We start from the raw sequence: 14066 nt of genomic DNA, 5'->3' as shown, positions 1-14066 counted from the left end.
ATTTCCAAGGTTATAATTTGTGAATGAATATTGATTCCCTAGACTGTTTCAAGATTAGAGACTGACAAAGCGAATGCAGTGATCCTTTTAATCGGATTGGATTTAATCGGATTAAGAAGCTGGACATCAAGAGTCGAAACCATTTTTATTGATATCAATATGATGATTCAATATACCATCAATAAAGCTACTATAATGTACCAAAATATACTAATTTTATTGATGTATTTGGTTAAAACTTTTCGCGTTGAAATTATATAGTAAAAATTTCTGGAAAATCATTGAAGGAGTGTGCACAGTACTATTGAATCGTAGGAAAAATACACATCAATCTATGCTTTGCATAGCTGGATGAAAATTTTCAAAACAAAATACTTTGTATGGGAAAATGCTTTCTTCACGAATCTATCACCATCTTTCTACATAAAAGGCAATTTTTCAACTTTTCTTATATTTATACAGAATAAAGCAAAGCATAATGAAGGTAAGAAAGTCAACTGCTGAAGGTAAAATGTTTCTGTTTTGAGAATGCATATCCTGGATCGATATTTTTCTGACGGGCATTTAAGGAATTATTTAAAAATTTGTGCCTGTGATCAAGAAAGTTTAAAACCTCGTATATTTTCAAAGTCTCATTTCTTTCTTTTCAGTCTCTCAACAGAAATACGTGACGTGAGTCAATAAGTAGAAAAGGAAATAATGCCACAAGAATTTCATTCTTGGTATAAATCTATTTGAAATTCAAAGACCTGTAGATATCTCAATACAGAACTAATCTAGGAAAATGATTTAGAAAATTAAATTGGTTTCATTTAGGAATATAATAACTGTAACGAGAGATTTTCCACTCACTGTAGCATTCAGAGTGAACCCAATGATAAAACAATTATGGCACATAATATTGGGCACTGTGGCTGACTCATAATGGGCCACATTACGAGCATCACATGAACCAATACCTCTTATCAAAGGAAGACCCACCATCAGAAAGCAGCGCCGCCATTTTTATACCCACTAAGATGGTGAGAATGGCTGTCATACAGGATGCTACTCATCTCGATTTCTAAGATATCTCTGCTAGTATTTAAAATTATAGTAGAGGTGACATTAACATAAAAATCTTTTTTTTTATGTTGTTACAATGGTTAATAAGGTCTGATTATGTGGTGAATGTCGAAAACAACTTTAAAATAAATATATTAGGGTTGACCAAATGAAACTTGCGATTACATCAAAAGGAATGCAGCTATAGCAGCTCCACCGAGCAAAAGATATAAAGGGTGATGTGCACTGTCATCGGCGTTCAAAAGTAAAAGCCTTTCATATTAGAAGACATTGGTTGAAAGTAAAGTTGTGCTATACATGGATGCGTTCAGACTGGAACAACGTGCGGTGGTACGGGGTTTCTGGTTCTTCGATTGCCGTGAACCATTCTTGATTGATTTCCTGCCCCCCCCCCCCCAAAAAAAAAACCCGATCAATTCAACACAATACTGCAATACTCTGACGAAATTATGGAAAGCAAACGACCAGACTTTCTCACATAACAAGAGATCCTTCTCAATGACGCCCGTCTTCCATGAAACCCAGACGACATTAAAAAAATTCAGTTAGGAAGTGTTGGAACACCGCCCTACAGTCCGGATTTGTCAACCTGTGATTTGTATATGTTTGGGCACTTAATGGTGTATTACAGCGGACACGTTTCCATTCGAACGACGAAGTGAAGGAAACTGTGCTGGACTTCTTCACGAATTTATCACCATCTTTCTACATAAAAGGCATTGACTTACTACCTAAATGATGAGTCCTGTGTCACAACGCCTCTGGAAATTTCTTTTGATTTCCAATAAAGGTATTCTTTTCATTCAACTGGTCCAGCTTTCATATGGGCAACCCTTATATAATGTAATGGTTTATAATATCAATATAAATTATAATTAAGGATACATTTTTATGTGTTAATTTTGTTAATATATAATTTGTACATATAAAAATAAATAAAAATAAAGATAAATAAATGGCCTCTGTTAACTAATTATTATTGATTTAGATAAAGTCACAGTTGCAAATTGCATTGTAGCAGACAAAAGTCAATAAGCTCATAAAAAAATTTGGCAGACTATTGCAGCGAAATAGAACTTCCAATGAATTATTTAGTATTATAATCCAGGTCTAAAACACCAATTGTAAAAAGAAATTTATAAAATATTATTTGGAGTCATTACTTTTCGTAAGACTCCAAAATTTAAATTGGCAATATTTCAAAACTGCAGTTTTGTACTCAATGCATTTTACTTGAAGGACAGTGATGTGTAGCAAAATGTTTGGCTTTAGATGAAATGAAAAAGAGCAATGGAGTAGAACTTTAATTTAAAAGCAAAAAATACCATTTTAAATGTATTGAAAACAGTTAAAGACTGCAATTGCAGTTTTTAAACAGGAACGGAGAAGGAAAAGAAAGGCATTGAAAATTAACCAAATGGTTTAAAATAAAAAGAAAGGGTGAAATTTTAAGAATGAGTTTTGCACTGAAAAAGTATATTAGCCGAAAGGGCAGAGAAAAATAGATTTTCAATAAATAACAGAAACAAGCAGTTTTGAGAATTGATATTTATGAACAATATATAAATTAAAAATAATTTAATGCTATATTGTTTGCAATCAATTTGTTTAAAAGTAATTAAATTTTGATTTCTTTCATTTTTCCGCTTGATCAAATTAAAGTTGGAAATTCTCACTGTATTAACATTTTTTTAATGAATTTTAATTTAACCAAAATAGGAGGAAATTAGTTTGTGTGATATTAATATCTAATAATAGTTGTGCGCTGCTAATGGTAATAGAGCTTGCATTGTGTGTGGGTCAATTTTAAGTTTTGATTTATTAGTGACAAAAACTGCCCTGAGTTATTTCACTTAAGCATCGAAAAGTAACAGGCATGGAAATAGTATCACCTTTTTAATGTTACTAATGTGAAAATATTTGATTTAAATTTATAATTGGCATATTTTAAATCTAAATTATGTCATGTTATGGTCTTGAAGAATCCTTGATTTTTATTATGTGAGGTCATAATGTTGATTTGGGAATGGAGTTTGTGTTATTGAGAAAAAAAAATGACGAAATTTGCATATAAAGATTATGAATCATCAAAGATAATCGACTATGAAAATTGACTTTAAATTTGGACTTAGAAATCATGAAATATATAAAAAAAACTATCTCAAACATTTAAGTACAGATTCTTAATTACCACCCTATTCTTGTATCTCTAAACATATTCTTGAAAATACTTCTGCGCAAAAAATATAAACAAGAAGCTCAATCTACTTTGTTCAAAACATTTCGGATAGTTCAAGTCATTAGTGCATTTCGTGTGATCAAATATGGTTTCAAAATGTAATCTCGGTAATCAAAATTTATATTACAAAATAAATAAATTCTCACATGATAACTTAAAATTTGCAAAAGCATATTTCATTTTTTTTCAATGAAATAATGTAGTAAATGATTAAGATTCAATCATTTTTCAATCATTGTCAATCTGTTAAGTTTGTAATCACTTTGTAAGCCTTATTATTTCCTTGTCTTACTGTATTATAGATCTTATTGTTGTCCGTATCTCTTGTCTTATTGCATGATGGATGCATTTATTGCTAAATAGGGAAGGGAGTGTTATGACATTTTTAAACATATTATTTGTGTGGGGATCATTAATAGATAATTACCCACTATCAATATATATATATATATATTGAAATTGTACTGTGTGACTAATAAAAATCCAATAAGAAGAAAAATGAGACAAGAAAAATTTCCTCAAATTCAAAATAGAAATAATCTGATAAAATATGAACAACTTTTATATTTAACTTTACAATCTTTCTATTTTTTCATCGAAATGCCGAAGTATCATGATTAGGGATTGCAATACCGGACCAAAATTTCAATACTGGTATTCGGTATTTTTTAAAATCTTAATACCGGGATACCGGTTTTAATACCAGTATTAGAAATTTTAGAAAAAGAAAGAAAACACAGGTGTTTCTTTGTTTTATTTGCCAGTTTTGTTAGAGAGAGTAAATATCACAAAAAATAATTTGTAACTTATAAATTATAACAGTATATAATCACAAAAAAGTAAAGAAACATCTTATTTATTTAAATCCCAGAAAAAGTGTAAATATCACTATTCAGTCTGTGGTACTATTACACATTTTTCAAATGTGATCTTAAAAAACATAATGCATCAATTGTACTGTCATTAAGCCTGAAAAGTAACTTTGTTTAAAAATTACCAGCTGTCGAAAACGCTCTTTCGGCATCTACACTAGTTGATGGTACTATTAGCAGTGCGCGATATACTTTTTCCAAGTATTTACCTCTAAATCCCTCATCTTCAAATAAATCGATTTCTCGTCGGATGATTTTGAATATAGCTGATTTCTGTATTTTATTTTGCTTCGTTGAATTTTTTTTTATTTATCGCGAATTCTAATTTTTGTTCAAGAGACAATCCTTTTTCACTATCGACAGTAGTGACATCATAATCTTCGATACTGAACCGAATTCTTCTGAATGTGGATATGTGGATAGGTTTGTGGGTAAAAAATTTTAAGAAAATTTACTATAAACTTAATCAGATGAATTGGTTTTATTTTATTTTCTTCTTTTTCATTTTTAAAATCATTATAATTACGTAAATACCATAAGACATTTTATTTCGGTATGCCTATCTTCTGTGCGATTTTTCAATGTAATATATAATTCTTCAAATGGTGATGTGTGCTATTCTTACAGTGACTGCAACATTTACTGTTGCATTAGCTGTTAATAAATTAGAATCTCTCCGACATAATGCCTCAGTAGTCAGTTTTATTGGAAGTAGAGCTGATACAGTTCTGGATATTAAGTCGAATTCACTATCTGAAAAATTAATTTACAGGTTTAAGTCGATTATTGCTTTTTGGATTGGATTTCTCAGTTTCAAAAATCGTTCCATCATTAGGAGTAAACTTTTCCAACGTCTTTTAGAATCTGATATTAACATATATTCAGTTTTATTTTCAGTTAGTATATATTTAAGCAATATAAATTTTTTTAGGGGAACGTTTAAATATCTTAACAATTTTTCGAACTTTATAAATTATAGGATGCAATTCTTGATAGGTTAATATTTCATCCTCATTAGCAAAATATCTTCTTCAACAATTACATTGTCATTATCTTCATTGTCAATATCACTCTCACTCTTACTCTTTTCAAAGTTGGAATCCGAAGTTTCTATATCCGCAGTATTTGGATTCTTCTGTTCTTTAATTTTTTGGTATAATACATCTGTTACTCCTAATTGAATTCCATGTGCATAGCACAACTACTGATTTGCACCAATTTGCACCAATCCAACTTTTTTCATAATTGTTGCTCCATCAGTCGTTATGGATACAATATTTTCTTTGAGGGATAATCCATGTTTCACTAATTTAGATTTAAGCCATTAATTAGCTAATTAATTTCGCTCGTTAGGAAGACATAAAAACAAAAACGTATACTATTTTGTTATGTTCGTGATAGCTGAACATATAATGGAGACAATTTTAAAAATTTCTAGTAAATATCGAAAAACCGGTATTTAAACTTGTGAATACCGGTATTACAAAATTGTACAAATGGCTCAAAATACCGGTATTCGGTATATCGGTATTGCTATCCCTAATCATGATATTGTACATTTTTGTACAACAATTTCGCACAATATTGTTTTACAATATTGAAACAATGTAAAATAAAAGCCTTTTTATTATATTGATATACCGGATTTCGATATTGTACAATATATTTTCCCCGACATGCAGCATATTAAGACCAATGCAAAATAAATGTGACATATATGTTTGCCAGCTGTTATTTAATTCTAGTAACCTTACATTAATCATCATGGCAATGGCTTTTTAATAAAACCTCATCTTTTAATCATTACAAATGAGTCCTTCTGTATGCAAGAAGTGGCATACAATCAGCGAATGCAATAATATGTATCATTGCACGCTATTAAATTAATTATCTTTATTATTTTCCAGTGATAGAAGAGGGTGAGAGGCACGTTTCTCTTTCTCAGGCCAAATCCCTCGATTATTTCTTAGATGTTTAATTTTTTATTAATAATTTAGAAATGGCCTGCCTGGCATAGAAATGGCATTTCAGTTGGACTTTTTAATTGAAAAAAAAAACATTAAATCGGAAAAAAGTATCCAAATTAAAACATGTATTAAATGAAAGATTTCTTTGGTGTTTTTGTTTACAGGAGTTAGTTGCTGCAGCATGTCAGTTCCGAGTCCATCTATTCATCCAAGTTTTTTCTTTGATCTTCATACCACTCATTGTTCAAATTTTTGTGGAACTATTTGGGCAATTATATCCGAATTCTGACCTCTTCATAGGATTTGTGGCTGTCAGTTGCATGCCGCCGCCAGTTTCATCTGCTGTGCTTTTAACGAAAAAAGTCGGTGGGAATGAGGCGAGTATTTCAGTTTCCCATGTCAGTTTTTTATTGTTTCATTTTTATTGATTTTATGCAGGAGTTCCTTTCCGTGATTTAAATGTTGAATGATTTCGTCGATAAGCAATTAAATTTTTGATTTATCTGTTTATTAAATATTGGAAGAAAATTTTCTTATTTTGATTTCAATTTCTATTTCTTAATAACACTTAAATGATAATATAGGACAGTCTAAAGAAAAATTGTAATCACGTTTGTATCACTACAATATAATTACTTCTGGGCAGAGTGTCCTGTGGGTAAGTAATACTCAGGACATAACGCGATAATTTAGTCCCTTTCTGTCTTAACCAGTATAAATGGTGCATGGTCATGGTTTTTGTCCTTTCATCATATTTGACTTTTAAACATTGTATAAGCATACAAATGTTTTGTATCCATTTATCATCAACACGTTTTTAAATATCATCACATTTGAATTAAATTACATACTTCCACTTCCATGGATGCACATATAATTCAAACAGTTGTTAATTCTCATAACTGAGAACTTGTTTTTTTACAAATACCTTTATAAAATTTTAACAATGAAAAAAAGGATCAGCATCTGAATAAAAAAGAATGAAATAATACTTGATTTTCTTTAATTAAATGTAAAATTAATTATTATGAGTTATTTTGAGGCCAAATTAGAGATATTGTGCTTGCCCCCCTGTCGGATCTGTCTTGCCCCCCCCCCAGTCGGCAAATCTCTACCGCCACCTCTGTCTGAAAGGGGAAAATGCTGCCGAAGCAGTGCGAATTTATCGGCGAAATCACAAGCTAAGACGAGGCCCATGTTCCGTGAGAAGTGTACGTGATTTGGTAAGAAAATTTGAAGAAACTGAATGCACTTGCGATCGACCTCGATCCGGGCGACCATCTGTTCCAGTTGAAGTTGTTGCGGAAGTGCCTAACACGATTACTGCAGGTCCATCGCATACTGCAAGAAGTGTTACTCGCAATTTGGATTTACCGAAAACGACAGTTCTCAGACTTCTGCTCTCTGCGGATGGTTCCTTATCGGTTTCAGCTCGTCCAGATGTTGCAGTCTGGAGATGAGGAACTGTGTGTGGACTTCGCAAATTTTTTCTTCATTAGATATGATGAAGATGACAGATGGCCGCTGCGGATAATATGGACGGATGAGGCACACTTCTCTTTAAATGGAAGTGTTAACACCAAGAACTGTGTTTACTGGGCTGATAAAAACCCTCACTATGTGGCACCAGTGCCTTTAAACGAAGCCAAAGTGACTGTGTGGTGCGGCATCGCTAGCACATTTGTTCTCGGTTCGTACTTCTTCGAAGAGGTCACTACCACAAGTTTGAAATCGTGTTCTGTCACAAGTGCTCGGTATAAATTAATGTTTCAGAATTACGTTATTCCTGAATTGCAGCAACGAAATGTCATTAGTGACATTGTATGGATGCCAGATGGGGCTCCTCTACACGTCGCCCAATGTGTTCGACCAGTGCTGCAACAACACTTTGGTGATAAAGTCATCTCTCGTAACTTTGCAGTTTCGTCGCCACCGCGATCCCCCTATCTCACTTCTATGGATTTCTGGTTCTGGGGTTATCTGAAATCTAAGGTGTACACGCCTGGTCCACGAGATGTGTCAGAATTGAAAGATGCCATAACACGTGAAGTTATGCAGATTCCTCCTTTCATGTTATGTTCGGCATTGTTGCCCACAATCTCCCGAATGTAATGCATTGTAGCCTGTGAAGGTGAACACCTTGAAAACCTGTAATTATAATTTTCCATTCCAATAAAAGCTTTATTTTTCTTTCCTCTCTGTGTTGTCATTAGTCCTTTATAATGCTCTTCTTTGCAAATGCTTTACGCCGGCAATTTTCGTCACACGCTAATCGTTCCAACGCCATTTGTGGTTTTTCAATATACTGATCAATTTGCGCAAGGAAAAAGTGAGTGTTGCCATTCGAAAATTTCAAAATATTCTCACCGTAACTATGAGCTCTGCGTTGTTTAAAATCATCACAATCTCCTGCGCATACTTTCAAACGACCATGTCTGAAATTTTGGTTCTATTGGTTGAGCGGATAGGCCGCTAGGGTTTCATATATAGGGGAAGTTTTTTTTGACCACCTTGTATATATATATATATATATATACGCTACAAATCTGTAATTTTGCTTTCCAGCACGGTTAATTCAATCCCTGGAAAGACCGTTTTACATTCAGCTCTGTTGGGTAGATGCCAATCGGATGCCGAATCAGCGATCTCAGGGCTTGGTGAGAAAATAGATAATACATGAATTTTTCAGAATTCTGTCGATAGAGCCAATAGGAACTGAGATATGCCTGAGTGTTCCAGAACCTTCCCTACTCGGCTCTAGGAACTATAAAAGGACGGCAGTCTAAGTTGAAGACAATCGTGGAAAGAGTAAAATGGCGAATGGTTGGTCGAGTCCAATGAAGAACAAACATTGTGTAAAGCTCAAGCGATTGCTGAATTGAGCTATGTGCCGTGTCCTGGTATTTATTGTAAAAGCAATATCGAGTCGTGTCAGGAGTGGCCAGTCGTATAGTAGTGAGTCAGTAGTTGAATACCGTTAAAGCGAGGAAACAGCAGGTATTTGGAGAGACCGTAGAGAGAAGCTACGAAGATTCCCTCTTCCTGCTGAATTCTATCTGACCGCGTTGTGTGCTGTAGTTGTTATTTTTACCGATTACTACTTGTGGGCTACTGTTTGTTGTAGTGTGCCACCGTGTGTTGCCTGTGTTCGTCTCGGCTGTATATTTGTTGTCTACGCATTCTTCGTCTTTAATAAAAGTCGTCGTTTGTTACTGAGGACTGTTGATTGTGTTTCATCATCGACCAACAAAGCGAAAGAACCTCCGAGTTCTATAAGAGTATATATATATATATATATATATATATACTAGCCGCCTTTGGCGACCAGCCGGTTCGCCAATCTTAATGTTCGTTAAAATTTTAATAATTAAATATTTTATGCAATTCCAACTTTAATAGATTCTTCAGCAAAATGTTTTAAAACTTCAAATTTTGATAGTCATATAATTCACTCATAATATAATAAAGGCCTTTAGTCATAACGTGATATATATCTCTTTAATTTTCTGTTACCCCTCGTAGAATTTATGCTTTAAATTAAAGTGTAAATGATTAATCTGCAATTAATATAATAATATTTTTTACTGAAACAATGCATTTTTTTTAATAATATGATTACTGATAATAGATCACTGAGCGTTTAAACTTTATGGGCACTAAAGAATATCTTTCTTAATTTATGTAATATCTCAAGAATTTGTCAACAAAATTTTCTCAGATTCATCATGAACAGATCGATTCATTAACAATGTTTCATTTTAAATGCATCAAACACTAAGAAAATAAAATGAATCGTTTAAAATAATCGGTCTAAAACAGGTTTTAAAAAACTACTTAAAAAACGATGTACTTAAAACTATAAGCATATACAAAAAATATATATAACTAACATAAATACAATTTAATTAAAAAAAAGCATGCAACTAACCTAAAAATAATTTAAATCATTGAAAACAGGTTTAAAAAAACTACTTAAAAAACGATGTACTTAAAACTATAAGCATATACAAAAAATATATATAACTAACATAAATACAATTTACTTACAAAAGCATGCAACTAACCTAAAAATAATTTAAATCATCCATTCATAACGGTTGTCATGGCAACAATCAGAACACAGTGCACATGCGTGAATTTTCTTCCCCAGTTACGTTAACGCAAATGCGTGAATTTTTCTACGCCAGTTGGGGTAACGCTATGCAGATTATACATTTTTAATTTCTTTTTTTCTGTGTTATTTTAATTCAAAAGTACTTCAGAATAAATCTGAAACATGGATTAATTAAAAATGTTTAATTTTAAATGCATCAAACATTAAGAAAATAAACAGAATCGTTTGAAATAATCGGCCGAAAAATATTAACCCTAGCCTCATTACTGTTGGGAGAAAATAAAACGGAAGCCTTAGTCATTTGGCGGTGGAGAAAATGGAAGATTTTTTGGCGGAAAAGTTGGCGGTGGGGAAAATGGAAGATTTTTTTGGCGGGAAAGTTAGTTTTTAATTAATAATTAAAATTCTAATTAAAAATTCGAAAAAAGGAACCCCAGGTGCACATTCCCGACCTCCAAGGTATACATGTACCAAATTTGGTAGCTGTAGGTCAAACGGTCTGGCCTGTAGAGCGCCAACACACACACACACACACACATTGAGCTTTATTATAAGTATAGATATATATACACTTATTTTGTAATTAATAAAAAGAAACTCTGTTAGTTGTGAAATTCAAGTATAGATAAGTCAACAAAATGTTTATTATATACTTTTCAATTGTATTTAATGTTAATTGCAATTTTTTATAATTAATTTTCCTTTGTGCATTTTAGGCAGCAGCCGTTTTTAATTCTGCTTTGGGAAGTTTTTTGGTTAGTATATTATATACTTTTTTTTATTGACGTTATTTCAGGAATATAATTTTTTTGTACTGAATACTCATCTTCAATTATTCAAATGTTTTTATATTTTCAGGGTATTTTCATCACCCCAGCTCTGCTCTATTTATTTGTAAGTTCCAGCTTATTGTTTAGTTTAATCTAGATTACCATTAATTGATTAAAAGTGTATTTTTCTTTATTTCCGGATGTTTAATTTGTTCTGTAATGAAAGTTCAAATCTGAATTGTGTAAAAAAAAACGTGTAATTAAACTGTAATATAATTTTATTTTTTTAAACCAATTCTTTTCCAGCATTGGAATTTTATATCGTTCTCTTCGATTGACTACATTTATACTCATTGTATTCTAATTAAATTGTACGAGAAAAATCCGCCTTCCCTTGCTGGTGCAGGAACCAATCCTTCTCCGCTAATGGGATGCTAATCCTGAAAGAGAAGGTGTTTGCGCTCGTAATGAGAACTATCATTTCATCTACATTGCTACCTGCAACTCGTACGACTCAGCGCCGGTTCTTATGTTGCATTTGCAGTGTTCATTTTACTGAAAATATTTAGTGTTATTTTAAAGATGAATTCTACCCTGCACTTAAATGAATCATGTTTCACCCATTAAAAATATCTTGCTGGTAAATAAGCCAGTTATTCCTCTCGAAGTTTATATTTAAAAATATTGTTTTCTTTACAGTTATTAATTATCTTTATACTCAATTAAAAAAATGTTTTAAACATTTTCAGTTTAGAGGATCGGGAGATGTTCCTATATGGAGTGTCATATTCCAGTTAAGTTTAACTGTTGTGTTTCCTGTTTTATTAGGCCAGTTTATAAGGATAGCCGTTGGTTATCATCTATTAAAGCACAAAAAATTATTATCTGTGATAGGAAGGTAAGCTTTGAAATCCTTAATATTGATCAATATAATCTAAGCATTTTTTTAATATGATGTAACAATGTACAAGGTTTTAACGAACTTAAATTTCGTTTTCAGTTTTTTGCTACTGCTTATCATTTACACCACATTTTGTGACACCTTTTCAAACCATGAAGATGCATTTACTTTATCAACTGTCATAATAACAACTGTTACAGGTATTCGATTCCCTTTGTGTATCTATTTTTAAGCTCATGCGATTATACTTTATATATATACATATTTCATTTAAATATGCGCACACTCCGTCCATAAATTTAGTGTACAATTTAAAAACAAATATTGGTGGTCTTCCAAAAACTTTCCCGTGTTTTCTTTAATAAAGCTATTTTTCTTCCCCTATTTAAAATTGTGAACCTTGGACAATGCAACAAGTAGAAAGATTTTACCATTTTTCTCCGAAGTGTGAAACTTGCGCTCAGTCGCATTTGCGCTAACTCAGTAAAAAGTGTCTTTTGCGGTTACATTGTAGGTTTACTAAGATTTAATTACCTTTGGCAGGAAAACTTGGCGTGCCTCTAAAGCGGCTATAGAGAATGCACATTTCTCGTATTGATAAGAAAATGATTGCTGAATGAGGGTCCCTTTTCTTGAAATATTCACTTTTTTTTCCTCACGGTAAAACTGATCAGTTCTCTCTAAGAATGCTGGGAGCATTTTTGAAAGTTCATTTTAGATTAGGTGCGCGGTGTGTTTGATTTTTTCCAGTATTGAAGTTTTCGAAACATCAAAAGGAAAGCCATCAGTTGTATATAATGGACATCAATATCGAAAGGATTGCTGTAGCCTTGGTAACATGGCGCTGTATAAACGAAAAGTGTAAAGGGCTGCTGGAAAAAAAAGACAACTTATTCTCTCTGACATGCACCGTTCTTGTAAGCCGGATGAAGCTCAAATCGACGTTAAGAAATATTTAGTAAAAATTAAAAGGAGAGTTATCAAGTAATGTCTCTTATCATCAATATTCGAATTTTTAACAATGAAAATAATATAAGGATTACATTTGTAACCTTTCCTTTCTAACCACCTGATTTCTTTGGATGTTATACCATGCAGAGCTATAATTTATACTAAATATACAAAAAAAAAATCATTTAATGACTACCCTGATTGTAATATAGTCAAAAAGAATTTGAAATAATCTTTGAAAAATTATTGCTAAAAACTATAGATATATCCAATTTTAGAATAGCAAACCTCTATAATAGTTTTTAATTAGTAAAATATTTGTAATACAACCAAAAAGAATTTGAAATAATGTTTGAAAAATGAGGCGCTAAAACTATAGATATATCAAATTTTTAGAATAATAATTGTTTAGATATAAAAGTGTCACAAATTGTTAATCTCAATAGCTTTCGTCGTTTTAGTAGGAGTAAAATTGTCTTAACATTTATTTAAATCAAATTCGCTATGGAAAAGAAATTCAAGTAAAATAAAATGTGCATAAGGGGATTATTTCGATCATAGGATTCTGACAATTATCTGCCAGTTTTAAATTATTGAATGCTACATTTTTTGTTACTTAAAAAATACTGACGAAATAGGGTCATATACAAAAGCTAAAAAATAATAATAGATTTCAAGAATTCTTTTACCTTTTTTATTCAATACATTAGTTAGGGGAAAAAAACACCTTTGGTTATTTCAACATACATTTAAATTAAATATTCTTTAAAAAATATTTTAAATTATGTTAATTCTATTCATATAATCAATACTGCTTTTATACAGAGAAATGTCTTATGATGTCTGATAGATAATTATATTTTATAAAAAAGATAAAGAAAATAGATGTCTAAAAAGGACATTTTTACATACGAAATTTAAAAATTCTTAGATAGAATAAGACTTCTAATACAGAGGGAATTGAATTTTTAGATTATGACAAGACATAAGTTTTGGTTTCAAATTCAGGTTTTAGTGATACAACTATATAAATTAGCAAAAAAAAAAAAAAATCTAATGTAATTGGTCAGTAAATAGAATGATTAGCGCGTTCCACACAATTATCATTCTATAGATTTTGTTTCCTTCTGAATTATATTTATTGCGTTAAGAAGAAAATTAATTTGTTTTGGCTTACTTTAAAAGGA

General features: G+C 31.5%; 1 protein-coding gene across 9 annotated transcripts in view; it reads left to right on the top strand.

The window, feature by feature from the left end:
• LOC129968441 (sodium/bile acid cotransporter 7-like) overlaps positions 1 to 14066 on the top strand; it is a 100192-nt gene that overhangs the window by 35234 nt on the left and 50892 nt on the right. For 8 of the 9 annotated variants that reach the window (XR_008784404.1, XR_008784403.1, XR_008784406.1 and 5 more), the window contains exons 4-8: positions 6308 to 6520; positions 10974 to 11012; positions 11116 to 11151; positions 11777 to 11925; positions 12028 to 12128. Coding sequence is in view for 2 of the 9 variants with exons in the window: in XM_056082302.1 (XP_055938277.1) it covers positions 6308 to 6520; positions 10974 to 11012; positions 11116 to 11151; positions 11777 to 11925; positions 12028 to 12128 (538 nt within the window). In the remaining 7 variants the exon portion in view is untranslated. The remainder of the gene's footprint in view (positions 1 to 6307; positions 6521 to 10973; positions 11013 to 11115; positions 11152 to 11776; positions 11926 to 12027; positions 12129 to 14066) is intronic. The other variant, XR_008784407.1, reaches the window with a different exon arrangement.

Source organism: Argiope bruennichi, chromosome 5, assembly GCF_947563725.1.
Source record: "Argiope bruennichi chromosome 5, qqArgBrue1.1, whole genome shotgun sequence".
NCBI lineage: Eukaryota > Metazoa > Arthropoda > Arachnida > Araneae > Araneidae > Argiope > Argiope bruennichi.
Note: the sequence above shows the minus strand (reverse complement) of the source record. Positions and strands in the feature narration are given on the sequence as shown.